The sequence below is a fragment of the Poecile atricapillus genome, chromosome 17, assembly GCF_030490865.1.
Source record: "Poecile atricapillus isolate bPoeAtr1 chromosome 17, bPoeAtr1.hap1, whole genome shotgun sequence".
NCBI classification, from domain to species: Eukaryota; Metazoa; Chordata; class Aves; order Passeriformes; family Paridae; genus Poecile; species Poecile atricapillus.
Window position 1 is genome coordinate 7,356,412 of NC_081265.1, and position 15,658 is coordinate 7,372,069.

General features: G+C 56.5%; 2 protein-coding genes across 3 annotated transcripts in view; one reads left to right on the forward strand and one right to left on the reverse strand.

Annotated features, from left to right (window-relative positions):
• UBE2O (ubiquitin conjugating enzyme E2 O) overlaps positions 1 to 2,257 on the reverse strand; it is a 61,659-nt gene extending 59,402 nt beyond the window's left edge. The window contains exon 1 of the mRNA XM_058852275.1: positions 1,847 to 2,257. Coding sequence (XP_058708258.1) covers positions 1,847 to 2,224 — 378 coding nt within the window. The 5' untranslated portion in view covers positions 2,225 to 2,257. The remainder of the gene's footprint in view (positions 1 to 1,846) is intronic.
• AANAT (aralkylamine N-acetyltransferase) lies at positions 2,109 to 15,515 on the forward strand. 2 transcript variants are annotated; one of them, XM_058852278.1, is made up of 4 exons: positions 2,109 to 2,231; positions 12,967 to 13,240; positions 13,933 to 14,087; positions 14,422 to 15,515. In XM_058852278.1, the coding sequence occupies exons 2-4, from the start codon at positions 13,084 to 13,086 to the stop codon at positions 14,725 to 14,727; spliced, it is 618 nt and encodes a 205-aa protein (XP_058708261.1). In that variant the 5' UTR covers positions 2,109 to 2,231; positions 12,967 to 13,083; the 3' UTR covers positions 14,728 to 15,515. The 2 variants fall into 2 exon arrangements, with proteins under 2 accessions (XP_058708261.1, XP_058708260.1); XM_058852277.1 differs by lacking the exon at positions 2,109 to 2,231 and adding an exon at positions 9,397 to 9,790.
• Positions 15,516 to 15,658: the final 143 nt, after the last annotated feature.

The window sequence follows — 15,658 nt, forward strand, 5'->3', positions numbered from 1 at the left end:
AGAGTCAGGCACAGCCAAAAGATGTACTTGGTAACAGCACCAAAAAACCTCAGACCCAGGGTAACCATATATAATGCCTATGGTTTGTACCCCTCCCAGCATGACAATGACAAGCATGTCAGGCTTACCTGGCTGGTTCTCACATACCCAAAAGGGGAACCCAAAAGGAGCAGGGCCAGCAGACAGCTAAAAAACCCAATTACTGCATGTTTCCAGTGGCATCAGGTTTGTTTTCAGCAATCCCAAACTGCAGTGCAGACTGTACACAATGCCTCTCAATTTGGTTAGTGGGCAGCTTTCCAATTTAAAAAAAAAAAAAAATCAATAGAAGTACACCTAAATTTCTCAAGCACTCAGGAAACTTCTCCCCAGGGTCCATTACCCGCATGGTAAAGGCACCTACACCAGGGCAGCAGCACTAAAAGGGAAGACAGACTGTTTATTTACATAACTGTCTTTGATTTCTGATCCTCCTCATGCTTTTTCTAACACTGCAATGGGTGCAGTTACCAAGTGACTGAAGTCAGAGATAACACTTCTGGTTTTGGGAACCCAGCAGCACCAACTAAATCTGTGTTTACTCACCTAAATGGAGGTGGCTTTGTTTAGATGCTGAAAACCAAACACAACTTGGGACAAATTTTTGCTGCAACAACACACAAAGATTTTACTGGAAGGCTGCAGTGATTGAATTATGGAGTTTTTTTTTAGAGAAGAGAGGCTTTTTTTTTTAAGGTAGAAATACATCATGTAGCAGTATCTTTTCAGAATACCTGTTTTCATTTTCCTTATCTCCATGCAGTCACGTGTCTAATGACACTACCACCTAAATTTAGCTCATTCTGTAGCACTGGCAATCCTAGCGATGCCTTTAGGACTGCAACACACCTTTCTTCCTCTGTCTCCCCTCCCTCCTGCGGCGTGTGGGGCCGTTTCTGAAACAGCAAAGCAGACGGTTCTCCAGAAGCCTCCTGCTTCGCACTGCCAGCCCAGAGGAGCAGGGGGACCCCGCAGGGACAGTGCAGGCACCCGTTCTGTTCAGTGCAACGCCCATCCCTGGCAGCCCCTTTGTGCTCGATTACAGTGCCCCCCTCGCCCGCTTTTGTCTCTGAACTGTCAGTCAGCCTGGGCTAAAACCCCAGCCAGCCCAACTTTAGGAAATGGGAATATTCCAACGCAGACTTACACCTTGTGGCTCGTCAGATATAATTAAGATGCCACAGATTTACGTGTGCCTCATTAGCAAGGGGTAAATGCTCACGTAAACAAGGGCAGATCCAAACCGTGTTTGCTTCCTGCTGAAATCTTTATCCAGGGGTGTTTTCCCTGCTCGACTGCTGACTCCCCCAGAACAGGCGATGACGACACTGTGCAATAAAGGCTGAGGCACTGGCCTACAACTCCAGCAAGTAAGAGATGTCTGGAAGTTCGCTCAAATCACCTTCACAGGCACGCTTCTCCTTATGCCAGCAAGTCCCACTGCCTCAGCAGAGCAGCCGTGCTCTGCCCTCAGCGCAAGGCAGCAGCAGCATCCATGCTGGGCTGCCCGAGGGAGCGTGATGAAGGGAGAGAATGCGATTTCACACTCTCCAGAACACCGTCCCCCTTCCCCGCTCCGGCCGCTCGCTGCACGGGCGGGCAAGGACGGGCGTCACGGGGAAAACGGGGCAGCAACCTCCTCCTGCTCGGGAGCTTCCAGCGCAGCCCACCCCGCAGCCCCGCAGGCCGTGCAGGCCCTGCCCCGGGAGGCCTCCAAGGCGGCGCCCCGGTCTCGCAACCGGCGCCAGCCCCCCCGGGGAGGGACCCGGACCCGTGCAGGCCGCGGGCCGCCCCCCGCCCCGGTTACCTTGGTCTCCTTGACGTGCTGCTTGATGCCCTCCGGGTACCACTGCACCCGCACGTAGCCCCGCCGCAGCGGGCTAGCGCGGCCCTCCTCCCCGCCGCCGGCGCCAGGGCCTCCCGACTCAGAGCCGCCCGAGCTGGCGGCGCCGCCGGCCGCGGTCCCGCGCCCGCCCTCCTCAGAGTCCTCCTCCGAGTCCTCGCCGTGGATGAGGCGCACCAGGCCGAAGCGCACGGAGCCGCGGTAGCGGCCCGACACCAGGTCGTGGGAGAAGAGGAGGCGCTGGGAGCCGCCCGGCGGGGCGGAGAGGGGCAGCGCGGCGGGGGGAGCCGGGGGTGCCGGTGCCGGCGGTGCCGGTGCCCCCTCCTCGGGCTGTTCCGCCATGGCGCCGGTGAGCGGGAGCGCGCGGCCGGCAGGAGGGGGAGGGCAGGGGAGGGGCAGCAAGTAACGGCCCAGGGGCGGGGCCGGGGAGACCACGCCCATTGTGGGCGGGGCCGGGAGCGGCGGGGGCTGCGCTGCGTTCCCGGCCCCGGGACGGGGGGGCTGCACCGCCTGCTGCCCCCCGGGAATGGAGGGCATCATCGCCCCCAGGGATGGGGGGCTGCACCGCCTGCTGCCCCCCGGGAATGGAGGGGCATCATCGCCCCCAGGGATGGGGGGCTGCACCGCCTGCTGCCCCCCGGGAATGGAGGGCATCATCGCCCCCAGGGATGGGGGGCTGCATCGCCTGCTGCCCCCCGGGAATGGAGGGGCATCATCGCCCCCAGGGATGGGGGGCTGCACAGCCTGCTGCTCCCCGGGAATGGAGGGGCATCATCGCCCCCAGGGATGGGGGGCTGCACCGCCTGCTGCCCCCCGGGAATGGAGGGCATCATCGCCCCCAGGGATGGGGAGCTGCACCGCCTGCTGTCCCCCGGGAATGGAGGGCATCATCGCCCCCCGGGAATGGAGGGGCATCATCGCCCCAGGGATGGGGGGCTGCACCGCCTGCTGCCCCCCGGGAATGGAGGGGCATCATCGCCCCCAGGGATGGGGGGCTGCACCGCCTGCTGCCCCCCGGGAATGGAGGGGCATCATCGCCCCCCGGGAATGGAGGGGCATCATCGCCCCCAGGGATGGGGGGCTGCACCGCCTGCTGCTCCCCGGGAATGGAGGGGCATCATCGCCCCCAGGGATGGGGGGCTGCACCGCCTGCTCCCCCCCGGGAATGGAGGGCATCATCGCCCCCAGGGATGGGGGGCTGCACCGCCTGCTGCCCCCCGGGAATGGAGGGGCATCATCGCCCCCAGGGATGGGGGCTGCACTGCGCCATTGGCCCCAGGGATGGAGGGGAGGGGGTGCATCTTTCTCTATTCCCCAGGGATAGGGGGATTGCATCATCGTTCCAAGGAATGGGGGGGGGGGGGGGGGGGGAATGCATCCTCCTCTGACCCCCAGGGATGTGGGGCTGCTCTGCATCATCCCGAGAATGGGGACTGCATCATCATCCCCAGGGATGGGGGGTGGAACTGGTCATCCTCTGATCCCCGGGGATGGGGGGGCTGCGCTGCATCATCCTTTGATCCCCGGTGTAGGGGTGCTGTGCTGCATCATCCCAGGAAGCCCTGGGATGGCGAGGGAGACTGCATTGTATCATCCCCAGGGATGGAAGAACCTGCACTGCATCATGCCCTGGTCCCTGGAGATGGGGAGGCTGCACTGCATCGTCCCTGAGCCCCAGGGATGGGGGGACACTGCACTGCATCATCCTCCCGTTCTCAGTCACTGCGGGCTGTCCTGCACCGTCTCCCACTCCCCAGTGATGGGGGCTGTGCTGTTTACAGACCCCTCTGTCTGGGCACAGGTGGGGGTCCATCCTGGCACTGGGCACTGCTCGATGTTGGGAGCTGCTCTTTAGCTGACATCAAAGCCTGGTCTTCTTTTCAAGGCTCCTAGAAGCCCTCATTAGGGTGTGCAAATGAGCCAAATATTTGGCTTCATTGACTCCGAGGATTTTTCCCTTCTGTCTGCAGAGATTTTGTAAATAGAAAAGTTTTTTTGAGCAGGTCCTGCTGCTCTGGCAGGCAAAGGACTAAAGGAATCCAAAATAGCCTTCACTGCCTATCTTTTACCACAACACATCCTGCCTCTTTCTCTCTCTAGACCTTCCTGCCTGTGCAGTGCTGGCTTGAATAGCAAGAAAATGCCTGAAATCCTCAGCCTAATTTGTTCTCCAGCAGAAAAGACCCCAGGAGCAGCAGAGCCCTCTCCCTCCCAGACTGCTGTGCCTTGGCTGGATCAACCAAGCCAAGTTTCAGTCCACATTCCAAGGAAAAGCAACCAGGATAAAAGTCTGCCTGTGCTTGCTTCCTAAATTCTGGAACCCTTTCCTCAAGACTGGGTTTTTCCAATCTTGCAAATAGCCCTAAAGCCCTGTGAAGCAGCTGAGAAGGGGACAGGCAGTGTGGGGGTGATGGATGCCCTGGGAGCTCTGCCCAGCTCCTCTCTGCTCCTGCATGGGAGTGGCAGGGCAGCACGGTGCTCGAAGGGGTGGAGAACTACAAACTATCCCTGTCCTGCTCCAAATCAGGGAGCTGCAGGCAGTGAAACCCTTCAGCCCTTGTCTTCTCCCAGGCCAACCCAGCCTCCAGCCCAGCATTTAATCGCTCCCCACAGCATCCTGTTAATCAGAAAGGCAGCGTGTTGTTGCGATTCCTCGCTGGAGCATTTCTTGGCTTCAACCCTAGGGATAAGAAACAGAGTAGAGCTAAAAGGGACCATTTGGTGACTAAATAGCAGCATGCCCCCTAGGGAAAGGAGGTTTAAATATCCAGTCAGTGCCACTGTGGCTTTACAGCTGTTTCTAGGGATGTGCTCCTGGGAATACAGACCTGCATCCATCCTGACCTCTGTGAAGTGGACACGGTGTGTAGGGTTGATAGGCAGCATTCAGAACTTCTAGAGCACCTGAGTGCCTGTGGCATGAGGATTTCACCCTCTGACTATCTCTGTGCTGGAGCAGGGAATATGACACATCTCCCCAGGGTGTTCATCCAGCCCACCTGGAGCTGTGGACAAGGTACCAACCCCTCTCCCTCTGTAGCTAGGGAAAATTGTGCCTTTGTGGAAGCAGAATCACGCCTTTGAGAAAGGCAGAAGGTGCCCTTTGACTCCATTTAATCTGATGCCATGTCTTCTCAAGGTTTCAAAGCAGAGCTTTATTCAGCACAGTGATGCTCCTCATCATCTCCTTAATGTACATTGCAACAGCCACTAATAAAATATAGATACAGTAATGGGCACCATCATGTGTGGAGATGGAAACTGTCCCTCTTCAGGGCAATTATGTGCTGAAGAGCAGTGGTGGGGTTTCAGGTAGCCACAAATAGCCATGAAAACAATCACATTATACCCCTGACCGGGCTCACGGCAGGGGGATTATAATGGGGACAAGTCAGGGCTGTTTGCTCGTTAGCAGGAGTCGAGCCGGGTGTGTTTTTGCACTCTGATCCCAGCTGGAGCTCTGATATGCTTCCATCAGGAAGTGGCACTGAAGGAGGACTGATTGCTTTTTTTAGGACACAACAGCCCAGGGCCTGAGCTGTCACAAAATTGACGACCTTCAGCTTTTACAGTGTCTGGGTATCAAAATGAGCATCTCCCATTTAACGTCACTATCCAGATGTCCACTGAGGCACCTCTGCGAGTCCACACCACCCAGCAAAACACGCAGGACTTCTGCAAAGTGACACATGTCAAGGAGCCTCCCTGCCCAGTTTAGGGACAATTCTTGCTGGTAAGGCTGTTTTGGGAAGGGATGGCCTTTACTCTGCAGGAGAACATCCTCCCTGGAACCAAGCTGTCCCTGTGATCTAACCACCTTATGGCACTCAGGTTAGATCACCAGCATCTCCCTGCTGAGATACTGCTGCCCAGAGGGCGTGTCAGAATGCCCGGAGGGTGCCAGAATACCCAGGGGGTGCCGAGATACCTGGGACACCCTTTATCTCCCTGTAGAAATACTGGTGAAAGGCAAACCCTTCCTCTTTGGTTCTCTCACAGGCCATCTTTGCACAGCCCGTGCAGGGTTTAAGGGACAGGTGCCCACAGGGTGCTGGGGGCGCTGCCAGGTCCTGGGGTACCCAGAGGACACAAGGAGGCACGGCAGGTGCCAAGGATGCCAGCAGGGTACCGGGATGCCTGCTGGGTGTTGGGGATGTCTGCCTGGGATGTCCAGAGGTACTGGAATGACCGCTGGGTGCCGGGATGCCCACCGGGCACTCCCGGAGGGAGCCAAGGGTACCGTGGTGCCGGGGCACGGTTGGTGCTCGCAGGGTCCCGCGATGTCCTCTCGGTGCCGGTGCCGGGCTGCGGCGGGGCTCTGGTGCCATCTCGTGGGCTGTCGCCTGCCGGCAGCTCCGGTGCGCCGGGGGGAGCGGGGACACCGGCCAGCGGCTCCCCGGGGACAGCAGCTCCGCTCGGAGCTCCGCCGCTGCAGCCGGGCTCCGTCCGCCGGGCCGAGCGCTCCAGCCCCCTCTGCTCCGCTCTGCAGCCTCTCCTTGGCCAATCCTCCCAGTATTTCTCTCTTTTGCTGCTTCGCAGGGGCGCAGAGTCCCTGTTCCTTCCCTGCTGGGAAGAGCTGATGCCTTCAGGAAAGGTCTTTCAGAGCAGCTCGTGTCGCAGGGAATGCCTGCAGACCGTCCCACAGGGAGAGCTGGGGGTTTATCTTCATCATCACGCAGGCAAAAGGTCAGAAGGAGTCCCTGTGTCCCCATCAACATCAGGGAACAGAAACATAAGCAAGTAATGCAGCATATGGCAATACTTCATCCTGTCTCCGTGATCCCAGAGAGCCTCCGGGGGCTGTGTGGGCAGGGAATGAGATGGTCTGTGACATCCCTTCCATCTCAAGCCAGTCCATGATCCTGCAGGAATCGTGATTACACAGCCCTTCCCTCTCTGGTTGTGCTGCCCTGACCAAACACTGCTGGCTCTCCTACAAATAACCCAGAGCAGCATCACCTCGTACATGAACACCTCGATGTGAGCGTGATCCTCCTCTGCCCCCTCCTCTCAGCATTTCCACTGAGACCAAGACCTCAGAACTCCCCCAACGGGGTTGGTCCAGGCTCAGCCTTGCCCTCCAGGATTTCCCTCTCCTGTGGGTGGCATCTGGTCCCAGCCATGTCCACGGGTCACCCTGGCTCCCAGTAGCAGTGTGCCAGGGTTACAGCTGGATCGAGGGCTGCCCTATAAACAACAGGATGCCCCAACTATTGCCAGACTTCTGGAATCTCCCGAAACCTGTTTGGCTCCAAACTGCTCGGAGGTCTGGGTCTGGAGGGTGGGGCTGCCTCTCTTGAGCTCCTTTCCACCTGCCAGGCCCTCTCCTCCCTCCAGAAGCTCCTGCAGCCCCCACTGACCCCCTTCCCCCGAGGACTGTGCAGTGAGTGGCCATGACCTATTTACAAACCCCAGATCACAGAGAGGAGAGGAGGTTAATCACCAGCAGCGCTGTGCTCCAGGCGGGGAACAAAAGAGGTCCTGGCTGGGTCCTGGCACCCGATCTCCTGCTTTTGGCTGAGGTTGCCATGGCCAAGTAGACATGGCTGAAACTGCCAGACTTGTTTGTTCTGCTTTCTCAAAGGTAGAGGAGCAGCAAGATACACTAGCCCTGTTTATCTACTGCAGGCCAAAGCCAGAGTTCAAAGCCCGTTCCTCTAACCATTGATGAGAACCCAAACAAGCTGTGAAGTAGCATCCTTTCATCCCTTCCCCAGCTCCCTGAGAGTGTCTGTGGAGAGAATCAGTCCCACCACTGATGGGCCAAAGGGAATATGCCAGAAGAAAGACATATACATGTATATTTGCATGTTATTAATATAATATATATATATTTGTATATATAGAAACACTTCAGAGCACAGAGGTGAACTCACCCCTCCAGGGCCTGTTCAGAGCGTGGGGCTGGCCACCCTCCCTGTATTGCTGTTTCGAAAGAGCAGCAGCCAGCAGGTTCCTAAACCACAATGTCCTGCTCCAGAGGAAAGGCTGGAAGCACACCGGCTTCTCAGGAGCTGCTGGTGAATTAAAACCACTCCTGGCAGCCTGAGAGGGAGCACTGGGGGATAGAAGCAGCAGGTGGGCAACCTGAATGCTTGAAATGATGGGAATACCGAGTGTGTCCAAAGAGCCACATCCTGCTGGAAGTTCCAGCAACAATAAACACCAGCACGAGAGATGAAAAGGAAGGAGGTGAGGGAGAGGGGAATCAGAGCCCGCAGCTGACCCTGCAGTGATGCCAAACTACAGAGCCTTGCTTTTAGGTCATTGCCCGGAGAAAAGCATCATCCTCTCGGAAATGTGTGTCCCCGTGGCCAAGCCAGAGGGAGGTGCTGGACAGGCATGTAAACAGCGTCCAGCTTGGGAATTATGCAATTACGTGAGTCTGAGAGAGAAACCTCTCCAACGGCGTCACACAGGGAAGGATCCCCATGCCATCTGAATCCCGTGATGGCAGACCCTGCCTCAAAGCCGAGGCTGCAGACACCACAAGCAGCTTAATCCTCTGAGCACCAGGATAATGGGGCCGGAGGCACAGCACGGCACAGCCGGGGAGCCCTGAGCTGCGTGTGCATGGCTTCATTCCCAAACCCTGGCACGGGGGGGGCCGAGCCGTGATTCATCTGCCTCCCACATGTCACCCCTCGCTGCAAATCCTACCCGGAGATAATTGCTGTCTTCCTGAGTGGGTACTCCAGCAGAGGGACCAGCCCGGCTGCGGGGCCGCAGCGACAGCTCGGGGCTCTTTGAAGATGCTGAGAGAGCTGCTAAATATGCAAATCTAGGCACACTGCTGTGGCTCTAATTTAATGGAGTTGTTGACCCTTTGCAGCTGTGTGGGAGCAGGAAGAGACAGACCCAGCTAAAACTGTGGAATGCGGCATCCCTGATTGACTATTCCAGCCACGGGCCAACCTCTGTTCTGCCGGGCTGTTTTAATGGCTGGGAGTTGCTCCAAAATGCCATTTCCGAAGAGCAAAAAGCTGCTGGGTTATATTTCTGTTTCGATTCCATGAAAAAACTTAAAAGAGAGAGATAAGGGTGTAGCTCCAGGTCATTTTTCCCATGGCAGGAAGCTAAAGCAGGTCCAGATCTGCCCTGGAAATGTCTCCAGGGGAGTAAAACCAGCTCTTGCCTCCTGCTCCAGGCTCCTTTCAGGGCTGCATCTTGTTCCCAATGATAATGATGATGCCAACATCATGCTCCTGCCTGGGATAATCTCCCTTTTATTACACGTGTCTTGATGAGGACAAACATTGCTGGTTCTGCCTGTCCAGTTTCTTATGTAACAGCTCCCAGGGACAGAGGGCTGCACAGGGGAGAGATGATTGGGTTTTGGGAAAAGCTCTTTGGGTAAGAAACCTTAGGTCTGACTCCCCATCCCACAAGGAGTCAGCTGATTCCCTTGAGAAGCGACCCCCTGCTCAAGCCCAAGCACAGATCATGCCTGGCACAACCAGCAGCCTCCCCATCCTTCCCCAAATAAAGCTCATCCACTCTGGGCAGGGCTGCCTTTGGCTTCCTATGGTGCTGCTGGAGAAGTCAGGATCAGGCACAGGACAGTGCTCTCTTTCCTGGCTGAGTCCCAGCCCGCAGAGCAGAGCAATCAGCTAAATACTTTATCCCTCTGCAGCCAGTCATGCCAGGGGAATAAAAACAAACCAAACCCCTGAAGTGATCCCTTTGCCAGCCTGACACTTCAAAGCCTCTCACCTCTCCCTGTCTTTCATCGGAGTTCTAAACTCCTTAGGATGTCATCACGTGCTCCATAAATAACAAATATATATAAACAGGGGCTGTGGAGGATGCAGCAGTCAGGGGAGGGGAGGCAAAACCCCAGGTCCTCCTCTCCTGCCAGCGCTGAGACGGCTCCCCTGGAGGCAGGCAGCGGCTCGGGGACCTCGGCTGGTAAGCACCCACATTTCTGTCATATCCCGGGGGTACTGACAGCCTCGGGGACAGCTGCTGCTCCCCTGGCCACTGCCACTTGCCCCTGTATGCCAGGATGGGGGAAATTTCCCCAGAGGGGTGGGAGGTTGGTATACAGAGCTGAGCTTGCTGAGAAGTGGTTTTGGCACAGGGAAGGGTGTGACTCTCATCCCAGCCCCTGACACCCCTACATTTCCAACAAGGGACTCTTCTCACTGAAACCCTCCGTGTTCTGGATGGGGGAAAAACTTGAGCTCTTTTGCACAGAGTGTTTGACTTTAAGACTGGGTGAATAACTAATTAAATATCAACTAATTAAAAAAATCCAGCTCCAAACCCAGGCAGACAATTCATAACTTAGTAAAAGATGCTGCAAGGGGAGGTACTGTGCACCTGCCTGTTTATTTACCTGTGAGCATCTCTCTGGACCATGGGGATGCTCTGATTTCTGGTGCACAAACACAAGTAATGGCAGGAAAAATTTACAGAGCAAGCTCTTGGTTCACTGCTATGACACACAAACATAGTGGGCTCATCTCAGACAGGTCTGGCAAGGAGCCACAGCACAAAGTTCAGCCTGGGGTATAAGTGACTGGAACAAATACAGAAGGCTTTGCTGAAGCATCAGAGGACAGATGAGCCATGGAGAATTTTCCTCATCACTGTTTCTCACTTACTGTGGGATCTGGGCAGAGTTTCCTTCTCTTCTGCAGGTTTGATGCTTCCCATGGTTACCCCTATGGCTGTGCAGGGCTCGTGGTTTTCTCCAGGGGTAGGGAGCACTGTTGGCTCCTCTGGGCTCAGCAGGTTCTATGCATCCCTCCCTCCCTCCCCAGAAGAGCTTTGACTCTTCAGGGAGCTGGGAAGCAAAGCAAAAAGTTCATTTCCAGAAAACAAACATAAATATGTCAGCCCTTCAGCTGTATAACCTGGGTTGCTAGGAATAACTTGCTGGAGGGGAAAAAATACAAGGAAAACAAGCAAGGAGCAACCTTTCTCCTTCCCTGACTACTGCTCCAGGGTGTTGCTGGCTGGGGTCTCAGGCAATTTCTAGAAATAGCTGAAGGGACCTGATTGCCCTTTCCCAGTTTTCTCTGATGGGATTGGAGCAGCCATTTAAACACGAGATTCTGAGCCCTTCAGTTCAGTGGATGTCCCTGTAGAGACTTCTTGTGACTCAGGATTTCCAGCCTTCATATGCTCTGGGATAGAGACTTGCTCTTGGTCATGGTGGCCCCTGGAGAACAAACACCCCTGAGGAACCTGGGCTGGTGGAAGGTGCCCGTTCACTGCAGGGGGGTGAACTGCATAGCCTTTAACAGTCCTTTCCAACCCAAACCATTCTATGATTCCACAATCCAGCTCCCTAATTCCCATGGCAACTGAAGTGGCAGCCCTGCCTGAGGCCATATTCAACTGCCCTCTCTGCCCTGCCATCCCTGCACAGCCATCCCCAGCCTGATCCAGCAGCATCCCCAGAACTCTCCCCAGGCACTCAGCACCCCCCAGGATCAAACCACCACTGCATTTTCAAGGTCCCCTGAGCTTACCCTCTTACCTACTCTGGGATTTATTCATGCAGATGAGTCCCTAATCCAATTAGTAGGACAAGGAGCTCCAGAAGATTTGATAATAAGCTCTACACGCACTACACCCACCCCCCACTCCCCCAGCACCCCACTTTCCCCATCAGCTCACCCTGTTTTACTTCCCTCCTGCAGGAGCATGAACCACCCATTCTCAGCCTGAGTTCAGTCAGTCCTTGGTGACTGGAATGAGCACTGGGGAACCTAAATAATCCCCCTGACAAGGAAACCCTCTCTAATGATCTGATCCCTTAGATACACACCCACAACCAAACCAGCAATTCATTGAAAATAAATCCAAAGACCACCTTGTCTCACCTCAGACTGGATAAGACTGGCATTTCAAGCATCCAGCCCTTGGCATTTCTGGATGGAAAATTCCCAGCTTGTGCCTGTTGTGCCCTGTGCAATGTTTGTGCTGGTAATGCTTTTGTTTCCACAAATCCTATTAGCTGGAGGCAAGCCTATAATTAGCAGGGAAAGCCGGCACCTCTGAAACAATAATCAAAAATGACCCAGCTTTGCTCTGGCTTGGCTGGAAATTGCTTGTATATTGGTCTGAGTTTGGATGGATGGTTGAATGGATGGCTCTGATAGCCATTCCCACTATTTCTGTCTGCAGGATGTGTGTGCTAAGTGAAGTTATTCACGCAGTTTGTGCTTCTCTCTGGGTTTGATAACTTGCTTCAGTTGCACATGAAAGCAGGGGCAGATTGAAGCTACAGGCTCTGATCCAGGTCAAAGGATTTGTCTGGGCTGTGCAGAATGGGTGCTGCTAGGTGACCTTCAGCGCTGGTGACCCTCCTGGGGGATCCCATGTTGAAGGTGGAGTGTCCTGGCCTGGGCTGTGTCTGCTGGGATCCTGCTACCCAAAGCTCTTCACCAGGGAGGACACCCGAGGCTTTCAGCATCAGTCACCTGCTCAGCCCTGCCAGGGACCCACCCCTGTGAGCGTGGACATGACCTAAGAAGCCAAAAGAGGTTAAGCTGTGTCACTCAGCTGCTCAGTGAGTCAGAGAAGGGGGTGAATCCTGTCAGCTTGTGCTGTCTGGAGGAGGTGGCTCTGGCTGTCTGATGTGTGTCCCTGTCAGGGCACCTCTGTGGTCTGGCACTGACCTCTTACTCCAGCACAGCTGGGCTGTTCCACAGACACCAGAGGATCATAAGGAACTTTCACACAGATAGATGCTTGTTTTATGGTTCTTGGCTTCCTGCAGGCACATCCCACCCTTCCTGTCCCCAGGGCAGCAGCTGGACTTGCTCTAGGGCTCTCCTGCCCATCCCACTGCCTGGTGCTGTCAGGGGCTGGGCAATGTTGGGCAGGATGCTCAGCCCCCCACCTGCTCCATCTCTAACAGCTCTTCTCCCTGCTCTGTCCCACCACTGGGACACTGCTTTTGTCCCCCTGGTCCCTGGGGCTTGCTCAGCTCACAGCTGGTGCCAGCCTCCTGTGCCCCCAGCTCAAAGGGAGGGCAGATGGCACCACTGTGGGTGAAATTTGCTGTATGTACACACACATATCCATAGGAAAAGGGGGACAAGCAGCCCAATCCTATCTGTGAACCACAGATACTTCTGCTGGCTAACGCTGCTGGAGAAGCTCGGCTGGAATAAAGGGCGTGGGAGCCGGCAGAGGCTGCCCCGAACAGAGGGAGCGGTGGGAAGCCAGGCAGGAGGAGGAGGAGGATGTCGGCTCTCAGCACGTTGCCCTTCCTGAAGCCGGTGCACCTGCGGTCGCCCCGCAGCTCGCCCGGGGGCCAGCGCCGGCACACGCTGCCCGCCAGCGAGTTCCGCTGCCTCAGCCCCGAGGATGCTGTCAGCGTGTTCGAGATCGAGCGTGAAGGTAAGGGGGACCCAGGGGATCCCTTGGCATCTGTTTGCAGCCTCTCGTGCTCCTGCTAATGGCCAGGTCCCCCGAGTGTGCCCTCGGAGGAGGGATGCGGTGGCCGGGACTTGTGGCCAGGCCACGGCGGGCTCCCTAATTAACTGTGGTTAATGAGCTGGAGAGCCACAGCTCGCCCTGGGGTGGGGATGGTGGGAGGTGGTGCTGAGTAGGACCAGGTGAGTGAGGAGCAGCTCTCCCAAAGCAACCTGTGAAAGATGGGATAGGGAAAGGGGAAGTGGGAGGAAGGACACTACACTGTCTCCTACTGCACAGGGGCACTTGAGGCGCCACCCTGGCAACCTTTCCCTGCTTCCTTCACCATAGCTTCCCTCACCCAGACTCACCCAGCCCATTTCTCTGCCCTCTCCAAGGACAGGGAGATGCTGAGAGGGAGGGTTCAATTCAATGCCATAACTCTGGAATCAGCAGAGTTAGGAGCTGGTCACTGGGTGGTGGGAACTGCCTCTGGAGAAGCACAGCTGCTCCCTAGAACCACTTGTGTCCCTCACAACTCCTTCAGGCCTAGTAGGCAGCAGGACACATGCCATCTCTCATCACATCTCACTTTCCCTCCTCCACATCAGTGCTAGGAGTTTTTCTGGGTTGGGTGTGCTTTGTCTCTCAGTGTGTTCACCACTGCCCCCCTCCAGCCTTTATATCAGTTTCTGGGGACTGTCCCCTGCACCTGGATGAGATCCGCCACTTTCTGAGCCTGTGCCCGGAGCTGTCCCTCGGCTGGTTTGAGGAAGGGCGGCTGGTGGCATTCATCATCGGCTCCCTCTGGGACCAGGAGAGGCTCAGCCAGGTATGACCCACCTCGTGCACTGGGAGAGGCACTGCCAGAGCCTGGGGACCAGCCTCCCTGGGGCCCTGAGGCTAACCCCAAAATCTTCCCCCAGGACTAACTGCTACAGGGCTGCTCTGGTGGAAATGAACCTTCTCATTAATTAATTTAAACACTGCTGTTAAAAAATATGCTGAGTAATTCCCATCAACATTCATTTTAAAATGATAAACCCTCCGAGGATGATGGCAGGAGGTGAACAGGGATGGGGAGGACCCTGGTTCTTTGGGGTGAGGACTAAGAAGCAGGATGGGACCCACCCTGGTCCTGCTAACCCCTGTCCCCCCCCTGGCAGGCAGCACTGACCCTGCACAAGCCTCAGGGCTCAGCCGTGCACATCCACGTGCTGGCCGTGCACCGCACCGTCCGCCAGCAGGGCAAGGGCTCCATCCTGATGTGGCGCTACCTGCAGCACCTGCGCTGCCTGCCCTTCGCCCGCCGCGCCCTGCTCATGTGCGAGCACTTCCTCGTGCCCTTCTACCAGAAGTGCGGCTTCGAGGCGCTGGGGCCCTGCGAGGTGACCGTGAGGGACCTGGCCTTCGTGGAGATGCAGCACCCCGTGCGGGGACACGCCTTCATGCGCAGGAACAGCGGCTGCTGAGGCTCCTCTGCCTGGGGGGATGAGAGGCTGCAACCCCTCTCCATCCCCACCACTGTGATCCATCTTCCCTGGCTGGCCCTGGATACAGCTATTCCCTCTGTCACATCCGCCTTCCAGCCACATCAGCCTGGCCCTGTCCCATCCCTGCAGGGCTGGGCACAGAAATTCCTGCCAGATCCTGCTGGAGGCATCGGTTCCCCGGGTTCTGCTTTAGCCAGGGCTGTGCTGGCAGGTCTGGGCAGGCTGCAGGGCCACGAGCCCCCCTGGGATGGAAAGGCTTTGCCCTGGGAATGGCTGGGGGCTCTGCTGGTTTGAGGACACCTCCACCTGCTGCAGTTTGCTGAGACACCCAGCAGAGCTCCTGCAAACACGTGCCCCAGCCTGGCACCCCTCCAACCAACACCACCACCACGAGTGGAGCACACCATGGCCAAGCCCTCCCTGAGCAGCCCCCAGACATCCTTCCAGACCCCTTGGAGCACATTCCCCCTGCCCATGGCCACCTTCAGCTGCACATTGCAGAGCCTCCCCAGGGAATCAGTCCAAACCATTTGATCCTCCCTGTCCCAGACCCACAGCAGGTCCAGGACAAGCCTTCTGCAAACAACTCAGGTTGTTGGAAAGCAGCAAATAAAGATGTGGTGGTGATTTTCTACACAGCCCATGTGTGTTCCTGCCCTGCTTTGATCATGACCCCAGCACAATGGCCAGAGGGAGGGCACCAGCTGGTACCAGGGGAGCAATCCAGGACCTCTTGGGCCACCTCAGCCTCAAGGGAGAAGGGGAAAATCCAGGCTCAGGTCATTCAGTGAAGGGTGGGATAAAGGCACGGGTGGCTCTCCCCTCAAGCAGGATCAGGAGGTTCCATGGATCCAAGTATTTGGATTCTCCTTCTGCTTGACACCCTCCAAGCCCTGTCTCCTCCCAGGGA

Coding starts and splice junctions, on each gene's coding strand:
- AANAT (XM_058852278.1), top strand. CDS start 13,084: ATGTCGGCTCTCAGCACGTTGCCCTTCCTGAAGCCGGTGCACCTGCGG. Junction 13,241..13,932: donor GTTCGAGATCGAGCGTGAAG/GTAAGGGGGACC, acceptor GCCCCCCTCCAG/CCTTTATATCAGTTTCTGGG. Junction 14,088..14,421: donor ACCAGGAGAGGCTCAGCCAG/GTATGACCCACC, acceptor CCCCCCTGGCAG/GCAGCACTGACCCTGCACAA.